The sequence below is a fragment of the Chrysochloris asiatica genome, unplaced genomic scaffold (genome assembly GCF_000296735.1).
Source record: "Chrysochloris asiatica unplaced genomic scaffold, ChrAsi1.0 scaffold00026, whole genome shotgun sequence".
Classification (NCBI taxonomy): Eukaryota; Metazoa; Chordata; class Mammalia; order Afrosoricida; family Chrysochloridae; genus Chrysochloris; species Chrysochloris asiatica.
Genome location: NW_006408544.1, coordinates 14018208 through 14033841, shown reverse-complemented (window position 1 = coordinate 14033841; position 15634 = coordinate 14018208). Strand labels below are relative to the sequence as shown.

At 40.9% G+C, this 15634-nt stretch overlaps 1 protein-coding gene across 7 annotated transcripts in view; it reads right to left on the bottom strand.

The window, feature by feature from the left end:
• Nucleotides 1-1936: 1936 nt before the first annotated feature.
• The window catches only part of ELAVL4 (ELAV like neuron-specific RNA binding protein 4), a 135314-nt gene continuing 121616 nt past the window's right edge, over nucleotides 1937-15634 (bottom strand). For 3 of the 7 annotated variants that reach the window (XM_006839747.1, XM_006839743.1, XM_006839746.1), the window contains exons 4-7: nucleotides 9674-9827; nucleotides 7169-7394; nucleotides 5536-5574; nucleotides 2126-2667 (exon numbers count right to left, since the gene is read on the bottom strand). In XM_006839747.1, the coding sequence (XP_006839810.1) occupies nucleotides 2340-2667; nucleotides 5536-5574; nucleotides 7169-7394; nucleotides 9674-9827 (747 nt within the window). In that variant the 3' untranslated portion in view covers nucleotides 2126-2339. Of the gene's footprint in view, nucleotides 2710-5535; nucleotides 5575-7168; nucleotides 7395-9673; nucleotides 9828-15634 lie in introns of all 7 variants that reach the window. The other 4 variants (XM_006839745.1, XM_006839748.1, XM_006839744.1 and 1 more) reach the window with 3 other exon arrangements.

Here is a 15634-nt window from a genome sequence, read left to right as displayed (position 1 = left end):
AGTGTTCTCTGAACTGAAATCTAGCGTGTGTGTGTGTGTGTGTGTGTGTGTGTGTTTTATTATTCAAAACCAAAAAGAGAAAAAAAAAAAAATTTGAAAGGAGGAATCTATGATGCAGCCTTGGTTTTACTTATGTCTACTACTACGACGACTACTACAAAGTTTGCCTCTCCAGTGTGAAAACAACAGTCCTGTCTACATGCATTTAGTGGGTTCAGCATGGGAAAAAATGCACAAAATAAGCACAAGTTATAAATAACCATAACGTTTTATTACCATTAAGACTAAACTTGTATTGAAAAGATTTTATATAACAAGACAAGAAAAGCAATAGCAAATTTAACTATCAACTAGATTATGCATAGCGAGTAACTGTTTCTATTACCCAGGGAAGAGCATGAACCCTTGTATTTTTTTGTTTTGTTTTTGTTTTAAATATATAACCGTACAAAGCACAAACATACTAAAATGATCAGTGCACTGGACGTGGGAGAACGCTCCCTCAGTCATTTTGTTCCCTTAGCTCTGTTTTGTTTCCCCAATCTGAGTTACATTAAAATAAAGACCCAATTGTTTTTATTTTTCTACTGTGCAGTAAGAAAAAAATATTCACAACAAACATGACAATATATCAAACAATAGTTCTACACAAGTTACCTTGATACCTCTTTAACTGTCACTTAAATATCATAAGAAAACATTTTAAGACATATACAAACGAAACTAGCCAAGTGTTACAACTTATAATAAATTAACCAAAAGAAAAAATAACTTTATATATATATATATTGTATATACACATACACACACAACAGAATGACACAATAAAATATGCTTCTTCCCATAGTTTAAGTAAAGAAATAAGTAGTCTAGCCAATCTAGCTATATTTGATCTCGGCCATAGGCATCATCACATCGGCGATAAATAAATAAGTGTTTCAAGCAACATAAACAGTGTTTTAAATGTACCAACACAGCCCAATTCTATCAGCATGGGCTACAAAGTGAATTTGGAAATTCCTTAATGAATTTAAAGCAAATGTATCTTTTGTTTTCCTCTCCTAAACACATTACATTTAACTATGATACTAAGATATGTAAATAATTCCATAGCACCTACTGCTCAAACTAAGGAAGTTTTAGATCAAAAGGAAAATTAATCTTTTTAACTTTTATTCTGCAGACATCCCATACTGATGACTTAAAGAAAAACTGTCTTTCAACTCATCTCCTTGCTTTTGGGTTTTGACTGTGGGGAACTGTGGTACCCTGGGTAGAACGAACACTCCTTTCCCCTAGTAATTAATTTTTTTTTAATTATTACATGCTATGAAAAGATATGAAGATCATCTGTTTATAGCCCATCCTTCAAAAAACAGTCTACGAATCCAGTTTAAAACACACATCTTGATCTCTAAAAAGTTACCAGTGCAGTATGAACGCGACAAAGTTGTCAATTTCCCCTAAATTAGCCAGTCAAAATATTTTTTTCTCAAATCCAGATTCTCTTGTAAAAATTCTTTATATTTTATAAAAATAGATTTTTCTTGAAACCCATTTTCAGCAAAGAGACCACCTCTTTGGCAACAATGTTAATGTTATTAAATTGTTAATGTCATCAGGTAACCCCCTGGCCCCCATCCCCTAACAGAAGACTTTTTAGTTCACATGATATAAAAGAAAAAAGGAAAAATAAAAAAATTTGCAAAAGTTTTTTTTTTTTTTTTTTTTTCAATTTTGCAATTTTTATTATTCCTCTTTAATTTGTTTGGGGGTTTTTACTACCAATCTGATTGGATCAACATTTTCACAAAAAAGAAAAATCTTTTTTTTTTCTTTCTTTGAATCCCATGACTTTGTAAAAATTGTTTTATTTTTTTTGTCATTTTTTTTTTGTGTTTTGTTGTTTTTTTTTGTTTTGTTTTGTTTTGTTTTTGTTTTTCTTCTTCAAATGAGTGAATGGTCATCTTAAAAAGACCCACCTTCAAGGAAGGTAGTAAAGTTAGCTGGCTGGGTAAAAATCCCTGCACATCGCTATCTATGTATATTATATTCAACAACGACAGCTATGAAAGAACATTCAATGCATCAAAGGTATTTTTTTTGTTGTTTTTGTTATTTTTTCTTTTTTTCTAAGCATTATAAAATCCGTTCCTGGTACACCTCAGGATAATCCAATGTTTTAATACTTAGGCAACACTGGCTTATAAAGTCCATGGTTGAATATAAGCCTTGAAAAGTTTGTTTTTCTCTCTCTTTTGTGTATGTGTGTGTGTGTGCACGCATGTGTTTTGTTCGTATATATTTATATATATTTTTTAATAAGTAAGATGGGAAATTCAGGACTTGTGAGCTTTGTTAGTTTTAAAGGAAACTTGCAACACTCTGTCTCCCAGGCGGTACCCGTTGAGGCTGGCGATGGCCATGGCTGCCTCGTCATAGTTGGTCATGGTGACGAAGCCGAATCCCTTGCATTTGTTGGTGTTGAAGTCACGGATGACCTTGACATTGTTCACTGCGCCGAAAGGACCAAAGAGCTGCCAGAGGACACTCTCATCAGAGTCAGGGGACAGGTTGTAGACAAAGATGCACCAGCCTGTTCCTGTATGACCAGGAATGTTCATTCCCACAAGGCTTGTCATCCCATCGATGGTGATTGGGGAGAACCTGGGGGGACAAGCAGAAGGGGGGACTGGTCCAGACATCAGTCTGACCATGGATAACACACAGATGTACAGACACAGACATGGGGCAGAACGCTCAGTGAGTGTTTACAGGAGAGTCTACAGGGTTTAACACCAAAATATAAAAACAAATGCCTGTGGCATTTCTTTTGTTGGGAAAGGCTAGGCTGGTTAAGACACTTAAGTGCCAAGAGGAAAACTTAGGTCAGTTCCTAAGTTCTGTCATAGTACATGCTCATGGGATATCCCACTCTGACCCTGCATCTCCCCAACTCCATTCCTAGCCATTCCTAGCTCTTGTGGGAAGGGGCTCTATTTATTTAGTTAGTTGTATACACATGGGAGTCTCACAGACACAATGACATTTAGAAAACATTCAATAAATATTTATCAATTGAGTGAGTTATTTTGTTTGATCTCAATGCTTGGGAAATTTTACATTTTTAATCAGATTAGAGGATGACCCTGGAAGTGCTCAAGCCTACCATCTCTGCAGTCCCTCAACTTCTGGTTGTCAAAGATCTCTTGGTAATATTGAGGTCAGAGATATGTGAGAATGAACATTCGTATCTTGTTACTTATAGGATGAGTGGTTCATGTTTTCACCTTTATTTAAAAGCATCCCTCCGCTCAAGTCCTAACACAGGAGTAAGAAACATATAACACTCTTGATGCTTTGTTATCTGGATTCATTTTTAAGTATCACAGGAAAAAGATTTCAAATGGTTTGTGCATTTATATATCTTGAGTTATATATACATTAGAAAAACAGAAAATGGTTATTTGCCATATTACAACTATTTTTATATTGGGCTTACAAATTTTCTCAGTTTTCATGTAATCTTGAAAAGGAAAACAACCCTTCAGATTCTATTCACTATCTGATAAAATAAACCCATGTGTGATTTGTGATGAATTCATGAGATGAAGCATTTAAGTTACCAGTGCCTATTGCAGAAAAATCTTTGTTAACATTTTATTTCATACTGAACTTACGTAAGGGTTTTGACCTATCCATTGACTATTAATTCGCTTTTCATTGTTGGCTTGTTTGGGCCGGGGCAGGGAAGGTGGTGGGAAAAGGAAGAAAAAAAAAATCTGGGGAAGATCATAGGGTAAAGTGCGATGTAGGAATAAGAAAATATTCTTAGAGATAAAAAAGTCCTACTTCAAGGAACTAGAGTTTACGTAATCAAATAGTTGCTGAAGGTATGCTTAATGACAAATACAATAATAATTCGGTAAGTGTTGTTTTTGCTATTATTCACCAAGTTTATCTTCCTTCTTGCTTAAAAACCAAACAGAACCAGTATGGGACATAGTCCTAGAAGGGCAACTCCATTGTCTTGTTGCTACTTGCATTGTTTCTGAAGACTGTCCACTCTACCTTCTCTCCTCCAACTGGATGAGTTGACCCCATTTACATTGTAGGTAGAGAACAGTTCAATGTTTATTATAAGGCCAAAGTCAGGGCCAGAAAAGAGGTTTCAGCTAGAGTGGTACTGACTATCTGGGGCCCTTTGGAGAAAGATTCTGGACCTAAATCTAGATTTAATAGGGAGAAGAAAATGCTGGCATGGGTGGGGGCTTGAAGTAGGGGTATGTATGCCAAAGTTGTGTTATAAGCAGCCCTCTTTTTACAGCATCAAGTCAGGGAGGGGCAGAGGTATGAGATCAAGCTAGGAAAGATGTCAAATGCCTTGGAACAGGCCAGCAGTGTGCTAGACACCAGAAATACTGTTCAGGGATTGACATTTTAGAGGCTGGGGAGAATTGATAATCTGACAGTAAAATCTGCAGTCAAATTACTTCCTTCACTGTATGCCAGTTTCTAGGGCCAGGGGTACTTACCATGCATGACCAAGTGGTGAAACAACACCCTAGTACAGGGAGTATGACGTGGACTATTAAAGACCACATCTCTTTCCCTTGACAGTAGGAAGGGGAATTAAAGTTTGCAGCTCTACTGAGCAAGATGATGAAGATGCTACATCCCTAGCAGTTCAGTGGAGCTTATCAAAAGCACATATGGGAATCTCACAGACACGGTGATATAACACACCCAACTTCCCGTGATTCAGCTTTCAGACAGTGTCTGCAACCCTTCTGTGACTATGTTCAGAAAGTGCCCCCAAACCCATAAAAGGTTTTAAATAAAAGAAATAGCAAGTTTTAAGTACACATACATATATAGCCAAAGGAGGATTTATAATGACTGTTAAAACCTGTGACAAAAGAAACCTCCGGTTGAGGTGCACACAGATAATGCTTTATTCTGAGGATCCGCCATGAAATGTGCACTGAGGTGGGGGCGGGAGTCAAAAGTCATTCACGTTTTTATTCATGGGTTGGCCAGGGCTGGTAATCCAAAATGTAATTTTTCCATTGACAATCCTAAGATTGTCAACTATGATTAGTAAAATGTTCTAATTTTGATTTGCAGGACCTTGCCCTCTTCACTGACTCTTGCCACTGTTAATACAAAACACTTGCTCTGCAAGTTTGCAATAGCAGCTAGCAAAGAGTCACAGACTTCCCCTTTAGGGGGAGCCATTCACAGGACCCGAATATCAAGGGCTTGGTAGCTGTGGCACCTGAACCATAGGAGAAGCCCACCTGCAAATAAAAGAAAAGTGAAACACACAAACACACTTTGTGTGCCCTAAAAAAATAAAATCAACTGAGGTCCGAAATTAAAATGAAAAACTTGACATGCTGGTGGAAGAAAAAAAGGAAGAATTAAAACAAAAACAAACAAAAAAGTAAAGTTAGTGAATTAAAAAAAAAAAAAAAAATCTAGCCCCAGTCTGTGCCAACATGGGCATCTGGCAATCTGTGGAGTTTTAATTACCTCTTTACGCCATAGGCCATATTAAGCAAATTGTCCAGCCTGCAAAGAGAAGGAGGGTCTCTGGGTTAATGCCTCACAGATGGCAAGATCGCTCAATGGAACTATTAATAAGAATGCTCCATTTTCAAAGAAGAAAAGCTCAACAACTTTCCCCAGTGCTTACAAGTTTATCCACTAGTAGCTTTCCCCTTTCCTGCCTCCAACTGTAAGTAATTCAAGTTTAGGTCAATGCTAGAGTATAAAGAAAGTGTCGAATGAATCTCCCTTTCTTTCAAGGTCTGAATTAATCCCACTCCCCGCACCTTTCAGAATATTTGTGTGAATTTTATTTTATATTGTGTGTGAAACTGTTTAAAAGGAGGTGGGGGGGGTCGTCTACTTAAATTGCTCACCTTGTAGCGTAATTAAACTTGTTAATAAAGGTCTCTGTTCCAGATTAACAATGCACATGAACACTATGTGCATCAGAATGGATCTTTTCTTAGCCTAGCTATATCAAATAAATCTTACTGCACACACACTTTTTGGGGGGGTAATTTTTTTTTTAAATAAGCTTAACATTTACAACCCAAATCACCTCCTGGCATACAGTCATTATGTCATAATCTTCTTCACGGTCGGTACCTTACTTGGGGACAAGTTATTCACTCCACGGGACAGTAGTAATCATAGTTTCCACCATTAGAAGGCTACTGGAGAGGCTTTTTTACATAAATACTGCATGTGGTCTCACACAAAATAAAAATTAGATGACTGGACTCCATGAAACCATTAACCATTTCAAATTCATGGGAAATAGGAGGACATATACAGGTTGGTTTTTTCTTCTCTTGTGGCTCGGTGGATATTTGATAATTAGAAAAATGGTTTCATTCAAGGGAGGCTGGGACATGGATGGAATAAAATGATTGTTTTAGAATATACTATGGGTAGGCCTCCAGTCTCCTTATCTCTTGTTCCCAACTGCCTTGCATAATAGCAGCTGCTCACAATGGCACTGGCTTCATGGAGGGAAATCTGCATTTAAGAATGTTTCAGAGGGAAATCCCCCACTCACTGCACCAGGAATGTCTAGAGGGGTTGGGTGCTGGAAGGAGGAAACACTAATAAGGCCTGGACAGAATCTTCTTCCTTGCCTTGCCAGTGTCTGATGGCTTGCCAGAGAAGGGGAACATCCAAAGAGAGTATCTCCCCACCTCTCAACATGACCTGCTGAGGAAAAAGCATACAGTAAAACCACTCCCTCTGGCAAAGGCCTGCCCCCTGTGGGCCCTTCTCTCTACCCTTTACTATGGCTGATGAAAAGTTCCTGTGTAGCCCTAAATCGAGCTGCTGACTGCAATCACTTATCTATGATGAACTCTTACTGAAACAGAATCTACTTTTTGGTGAAAACCAGTAATTTTGTTTCTACTAAGGAATCTGAAGTTTAACAAGTCATAGTGGTGAGTTGGGAGATGGCTTGAGGAGCATCTGGCCCAATCAGCTCATTTTACATGAGTGGAAACTGAGGCTCAGAGGGAATTTTGCATAGTAATTGCTGGTGGTAGAGGTGATGACCCTTGTCCTATCCTTGAGGGCTGAGGGCTTTTCTGGCCCTCGCCTGGGCCTGTATCCCTGTTGATATGCCTACCTGAATCTCTGAGCCTGGTGGTGAAGTGGGCCAGGGTAGCGCCGGTTGGGGGACTGGTACAGCTGGGAGAGCAGGGCCTGGCTGGATTTCTGGCTGGGGTTGTTGGCAAACTTCACAGTAATCGGTTCTGTAGCACCACTGGGCTTTTGGCCGTTCAGCCCTTTGATGGCTTCTTCTGCTTCGATCCTCTTATCAAAGCGGATGAATCCCACCCCTCTGGACACTCCTGGTGAAAGAGAAAGAGGTTCCATAAATATAGAATAAACCAAACGAGTAAATATCTCTAGGAAGAGATGGGATATGCCCTATGGACATTCTATGGGATGTCTGTTCACCTGTAGGGCCAGAGTCAAGCCAGGCTCCCTGAATCACTCTTATCCATCAAAACACATCTGCCTGCATTTCTGACTGGCATGTACACAGCACAGGAATTTCTCACATCTGTCCCATCCAGCTGTCCCCTCCATTGCCCTTTTTAGTCCTCATCTCTCTTGAGTTGCTGTAACTGATCACCCACTGCCAAGTTTCTAGTCCTCCAATGTGTTCGCACACCTAGCAACTTAATAAGCTATTTGAAAAGCAAACTCTGACCATATTACACCGTTTAACAAAATCTTTTATTTATATTTTTATTTTTGCACCTTTTGCATTTTGTACCTTACTATCCCCCTCTCCAAATAACAAGCAAACAACCCACAAGGCAAGTATTCCGTGGCTCCACCATGTATACAGATAAAGCCCAGAGATCTTGGTACAGCATTTACACCCCTGATGATCTGGCCCCCAATTCCCTGTTGCGCCTCATACCAGCCACCTGGGACCACCTGCCATTCCTTAAACAGGCTGTACTCTTCCTTAACTCCAGGCATTGGCATATGTTGTCCTCTCTACCTATAATGCCCTACCCCTCCTTGCCAGATAACTTCCCAAACCCTGCTTAGACACTGCATCCTTAATGAAACCTTCTCAACAGTCCCCACGAAGCTCACCCTCACAAGTCATAGCACACACTCTCCTGAGCTCACACAGTGCTCTGGACAGGACCCTGGGAGTTTACTCATCACATTGGAGTTCTATGATGGAGGGACTGATGCACTCATCCTGGTTCAGACCCTCTGGGCAGTGATTGGGGTAGAGCAGTCTCATGGAGGTTTTGTTACAAGAGTCAAAGGATGAATTACTAAATTGAGTTTAAACTTAGATCAACTTAGGAGTAGCCATGGTGGCATTGTAGGATAAGCACTGAAATTGAAATCAAGGTTGGCAGTTCAAAGCCACTAGCAACTCTATGGGAGTCAAATGAGGCTTTCTGATCCCATAAAGATTCACAGCCTTGGAAACCCTAAACAGAGTCTTATGAGTCAGAATAGGGTTTTTGCTTTTGGTTTTTGGAATACACCTTGTCATTAAAAATGCATCCTTGGGTGATTTACATTTCTTACAGAGAGGTGAGGATGGGCATTCTTTATTCTGGATAAGATATCACAGGGCCGAGACCTGGTGTCACAGTGGATTAAGCATTGGGCGCCAACCAATAATTTGTCAGTGATTTGAAGCCATCCGTTTTCTGAAGTAAAAAGATGAGGTGGTTTGCTTTCATGAAGATTTGGTCTCTGAAACCCTGTGGAGTGGTTCTACTTTGTCCTATAGGGTTACTACGAGTTGGAATTAATTCAACAGCGATGGATTTAACTCAGCACTAGATCCTGGGTTCCTAGTCCTGCACTGCTACTAACCAGCTGGTTTACTCTTCTGGACTTCTACTTCCTCACTTGTGAAAAGAGACAGTTTGAAGTTGCCTCTAATTTGAATGCTATGATTTAGAGCTATAACTATGTTGTTGTTAAGTGCCATCATGTCAGTTCTGACTCACAGTGATCCTCTATAGGGTTTCTGAGGCCTCATCTTTCTACCGGGCGGGGGGAGAGGTGGCTGGTAGGCTTAGACTGCTGAACTTGTTCACAACACTCTCATATATGTTCTTTTCACCTACCAGATAATGTTACTTGGTTGAGGTTGATTGAGGGAAAGATACTTTGAAGGTCATACAGTCCCACTCCTAATGCCTGAATCCTCTCTATAACTCTGCCCAACCGCTCAGTTGCTGCTGGAACAATTCTCATAGAGAACTTACTACTTCCAAAGGTGGCCCATTTTAAATTTGAGCAGTTGACTGATACGAAGTTTTTCTTCTCAAGTCAAAAATACATCTACTCATAACCCACATGTTGTTGTTATGTGCCGTGGAGTCGGTTCCGACCCATAGCGACCCTGTACGGGGTTTTCTGAGGCTGTAAATCTTTACGGGAGCAGAAAACCTCATCTTTCTCCCACAGAACAGCTGGTAGTTTCGAACTGCTGACCTTGTGGTTCGCAACCTGATACTTAACCACTATGCTACCAGAGCATAGTCCACTCTAATCAACCCTGCTGCTCCTCTGAGTAACAGGTCATCTTTATGGTGGCACTAAAACACAGGAAAGAAATTACAGAGAAATACTTAACCTGTGACTTGATCAACCAGGATTCGTGAGGTGATGATACGACCATATTGCGAGAAGAGCTGCTCCAGTTCCTTCTGGGTCATGGTTTTGGGAAGGCCGCTAACATAGAGATTAGCATCCCTGATTGAGGCAGAGCTTGGACGGGCATATGAGACCTAGGAAAAGGTAAGAGGAGCTGAATCCATTACAGGCAATCCGTCTCAGAATAGAGGCTGAGTCAACAACCAAGATGACAGCCCCTTGTCTAGAATTACAATTCATGGTGTCAGTTTGAATAACTCAGTAGTTCAGATTTTTAGCTATTCTTGTAATAGTAATGAGAACCAGGAGTACATCAATAGTGGAACAAAAGGAGAGTTGACGATAACTTAAAACAAATGCACAGACAAGGGTCTCTAAGTGCAGAACAAAATAGCTACTGTATGGCAGCTGTTAAATGCAGAACTACCCACGCATGGAGTTCTGAAGATTTACCTCCTGGATGTGGGTGTATAGATGATTTACTGTATCCAACACATAATAATCTTTGGATAAACGAGGGGGGGTGGGAAGAAAGAAAGAAATCCCCATGAAATTCTGTTCTGCACATTTCTCTCTTTGCCACCCTCCCCACCCCCACCTTCTCCTCCAACACATAAACATGATCAGGTACTCTGCAAGAATTTTTACGTTCCATCTCTTTTGTTGCTCTAATCTGTTCCCACTAGGTCTGCTCTCACTGAATGGCAAAGTGCTGGTGAAATGGGGCTGAATGAACATCTGCTCACAAAATTGGATATGTGACCTTGATATCGCATCTGTAAGGACCAGTCTTGCCTTCTGACTTGGAGGCAAAGCAGAGAAAACCACAATAAACAAAGTGGGGGCACAAAGTTGGGGAGAGAGAGGGCAATGGAGAGAAATGAGATACCTACTGATGGTTATAAGTTTGACTTTGCAAATTTGTCCTCCCAGATCTCTCAACTGTTTTTTTTTTTTTTTTGCCCAAAAAGCTAACACAGAAGTGTAAACAGATCTGAAATTCCATCTGCAAGAAGCCAAATCTGTAGCAGTACACATAAGCAAAGCAAACCCCAGCAGTCATTAATTTTAGACTTTCATTTACTTATTTATTTATTTTTTTAAAGAAAACAACATCAGACATTTGAAATATAATTTACAGCTCGTCTAACAAAAGCATTTTCCTGCTAAAGCTATTTCTGGGGTGGTTATGGCTCAGAATAGATGATAAAAACAGTCATTTCGGAGCACATCTGACAACGTTGGACAACGAGGGACCTATAAGCATTAGCGTTTTTCAGTTGGGAGTTTGTTTTTTAATCTGTATAGCTTGTTCACAAGATATGCTAAGACTATAGCGGTGAGCTTGTGCATGTGTGTGTGCACACCCAAAAGTATGTGTGCAAAAAGAATTTTTGTTAGTTGCTGTCCAGTTGCTGTTGACCTGATGGATAACAGAATGAAAGTGTTCCTACACCATCTGCATGAATGGCATGCTAGAGTTCATTGCTGTAGCGACTGTGTATTTTGAGTGCCTTTCAAACTAGGGGGTTCATTTTTCAGCACTATATCAGACAGTGGAGTGCTGGTGTGGTGCTGTGGGGTAATGCACTGGACTGCAAGCTGGGTTTGAAGTGCAATGTTGGCAGTTCAAATTCACCAGCTGCTCGTTGGAAACCCTATACATGGTCGCTATGAGTCAGAACTAACTCGACGACACTTAACAACAAAAATATCAGACGAAATGCTGTTGTGACCCATAGGGGTTTTATTGGCTCATTTTTTGAAGTATATCAGCAGATCTTAGTCTGGAAGCTCTGCTAAAATCTGTCTACCACGGGTGAAGCTGCTGGTATTTGAAATACTAGTAGCATAACTTCCAGTATCTATTGTTGTTGTTGTTAAGTGCTGTTGAATCAGTTCCGACTCATAGTGACCCTGGATAGGGTTTCTGAGGAGAAGCTGGTGAGTTTGAATTGCCGACCTTGTGGTTCAAACTGACCTTGCAGTTGAGTGCTTATCCTACAGCGCCATACCAGCATCATAGCAACACATAAGACGTCACAATACCGTATATGGATAGGTTATTGGTGGAAAAGGAATTACACATGTTAAATTGGACCTTGGGCATTTAGAACTTAAACTTTCAGCAGTAATGCAGCTTTTACTCCTGAGGCTTTATGGGGAGTTTGGCTCTAGCATGGGGTTTAGCAGAGAGGACTAAAGAATCATCAGACCCCTCACCCACGCCATCACTCCCTTTCAATGACAGAGATACCAGGTCCCTTTATGGGCTCTAAATCTAAAAATAGATGTTGACTCAACAGATAAAGTGATGTGAGTGACTAATATGCCTCATTGGCCTCCTCCTGCCAACAGAGTGAAGCAGCCAGGCTGCAGTATCTACTTCTAGAAGCTCACGGGCTGTCTGGGAAGCATCGGTAGAATCCCTTTGAACACATGGATGAGAGGCAGAGGGGCCTTTACATGGAGGGTCCCTGTGTGCATTTGGGGTGTCAAGGATCTGGGGACATTGAAGGATAATATTGGAACTGAGTTCAAGTAAAACCAAAGGAAGCGGGGTGGGTAATGGGGATTGAAGGACCAAGAACCCTGAGCAACCGCCTGAGGGCTTTGCTTCACAGAAGGTTCTCCTGCCCCTCCTATTACCCGAAAGTTAAGAGTCTTTGAGGTTATGACTCAGCAGAACTATTTTCCAGACAGCAGCAGGGAAAGGTAGGGAAAGCGAAATGACCTGTCCTTGGAAATAAGGGTCACCTTTGTCTAATTCATGACAATTACTGGCATATTATCACAATGAACTTTGTGCTCCCCAAAACACATTCTCTCACCTCTATGTCTTTGCTCATGAGAAAAACCCCTCCTCCTCAGGTCTCTACTCAGAGGCCATGTCTTCTAGTCAGCCTTCCCTGATCTTGTTTCTTCCTGAAAGTCGGCTCTCAATTGTGCTAACTGTACCCAAGGTACTTGCCCATTTCTGACCTAAGTCACCAGCTCTTCATCTTCGTGCTCTATCTGAACTGACCAATGGTACGTAACCCTTTCCAACTTTGAGTCATCATCTCCCAATCTAGTCTGTTGATATCCTTGAGGATGTGTGCATCTTTTTCTTCCCTACACAGAGTTCAATCCCAGCAGGATGCTCAACACCTATTAAATACATGAATGGATACCTTTAGCTTATGATGAATGCCACAGCTTATGATGAATGATGCTGCCATTCATGGCTCTTTGAGGCTCACTGAAATTTGGATTCCTCCACTTGATGTGTGTGTGGGGTTATCACTGAGAGTCAAACACCCAGAATCACTACTATGTTTCCCTAATAAACTAAGAGCTAAGAGTCAGGTTTCCCATTCCCCAGTGTCTGCGGTCACAAAGACTGAAAGAACATCATCTAGGGGTCTTCTCTCAGCAAACATTTCCTAAGTACCCACCATGATCCAGATACAGTGTTGGATACAAGAGATATAGTAAGAACAAGGCATGGTTTCTTGCCTTAAAGCACCTCCAAGTTCAATGGGGAAAAAGATAACACAAAGGAAATAGTCAAGAGACATAGGCAAATAGAAGAATGAATGAGTAAACATACAGATGATTTATCACAATGCCACAAGACAAGTGCATTTCCAGGGCTATGTATAGGTGCAACAGGAACACAGAGAAGAATGAAACTAACCAGAGATTAAAAGGACCACGAAGAAGACAGAGCTAAAGTGAGGCTGATGGTGAGGCAGGTGAAGTAATCGTATGTGGTGGGGTCAGATAATAATGGTGGCTGATAATAGCCCTTTATTAAGGGTAGTTCTAACAGTTTAACTCTTGACTACTAACCAAAAGGTTGGCTGTTTGAACCTACCCAGAAGCAACAGAGAAGAAAGGCTTGGCAATCTATCTGAAAGGTCACAGCCTACGGAGTACAGTTCTCTGTAACAAATGGCGTTTCCATGAGATGTCATCTACTAGAGGGCAACTGGCTTTATTTATTTATTTATTTATTTATTTATTTATTTTGGTTGTAAGAGCAAATGAGGTGATAAAGGTCAAGAGCCCTTAGCACTCCGGGAACAACCTTCCTGTACTCCCCAATCTTTTCCTGTGGATCTCACTGACACGTGCAAGTTAGAGTATCAGGTAACTGTGTTCTGAGACAGTGCCTGGCACACAAGAAATGCATAATGTATAGTAATGTCCTTGATCCTCATTATACCTGTATAGTTAGAGCTAGAGTACAGAGGGATGCAGGCTGGGAACCGATCCTGCTAAGAAAAGGAGCTGGCACGACAAAAATCAATGACACAACCAGAGCCATTTTTCTCAAAAGATGATTCTGATGGGGTCAGAATCTTAGCCAAGGAGAATTACTGCAACAGACTGGAGACAGACCCCTGCCACATAAGAGTGATGAATCCTAAAGATGACTGGCACCTTGATCATTCTCTATGAAGCTTGACCCTGCTTGATTTTTCTTTTCTATTTTGAATCTTAAGTCTCCTAGTTCACTGCTTAGAAAACTAACAGATGTAAGAGTGGTGGGAAAAGAGGTAGAATGAAGATATTCCTGTATTCACTTTCCAAATGTTCATCTCAGTATTTCAACTTTACATTTCCTCACACATGTATTAAGACCCTCTGCTGTTGTTGTTGTTAGGTGCCATCAAGTTGGTACTGACTCATAGCAATCCTATGAGCACAACAGAATGAAACACTGCCCGGTCCTGGGTCAACCTCACAATCATTGCTACCACCGAGCCAATCGCTGCTGTCACTGTGCCAATCCATCTCATTGGGGATCTTCCTCTATTTCTTCGACCCTCCACTTTACCAAACATGATATCCTTCTCCAGTGACTGGTCCTTCCTGATAATATGTCCGAAGTATGAGAGTTGAAGTTTGACCATCCTGGCTTCCAAGATGTACTCGGGCTGTATTTCTTCTAACACAAGACCCTCTGTTAGGCTGAAACATTTCTAAAAACATCTCTGGCTTTCAGCCTTTGCAGAGGGTCATACATTGCTGGAGTGTTAATCCCATTGAGCTATTGGCCTAAACCTGGGGCTTCTGACATTGGATGTAGCGCCCTAGAGAACTCCCTTTCCTCAAACAGTCAGGATCCTGCTTATTTCATCCATCCAAAATCTCTGAAGACTAGATTGGCATTTCTAGGTCAGCACTGATCTCACTCTGGAGCTCAAGAAGAAGCATACACAAGGAGGCAATTTCTCTCCTACTGGTCCAAAGGTAGATGACTGTGATCATCAATGCTATAGATGATCTTGACAGAAAGCTCCCCCATTTCCTCTCCATTCCTGCTGGTTTGTAGAGTCCACTGACACCGCTGCAAAAGATAGTCTAACAAAAGTATGTTCCAACTTATAAATCAGGTCTAGTATTCACTAGCTGGGCAATGCTGGCCAGCAAAGTTGATCTCAACAGGTCTCAGCTTCTTTACTGGTAAACAAGGGGACAATCTTCTTGGATGCACTATTGCAAATAATTGAGATTATATATTTAGTCTAGCATATACTTGAAAGGAGTCCTGGCAGAACAGTGGTTTAAGCGTTGGGTTGCTAACTACAAGGTCAGTGGTTCAAACCCACCAGATGCTCCACAGAAGAAAGATGAGACTATCTACTCTCCTAAAGATTTATAACCTCAAAAATGTGAGGGACCAGTTCTACTCTGTCCATGGGATCCATGGGTCAGAACTGACTCAGTGATCGTGGGTTGGTATATACTCTGAATTTTGGAGATACTTAGTAAATTGTAAAATCCACCCTTCATTGGGACACAAGCTCCAATTTACCAAGCAAGCAAGCAAGCAAGCACCTAGAATATTACCAGTGACTGTCTGTAGAGGCAATGGCCTCATCTACCACCTGGTGGGGTCTGGGTTATCTTTTCCTACTATGAGTTACCTCTAACACATTCTCACAAATCC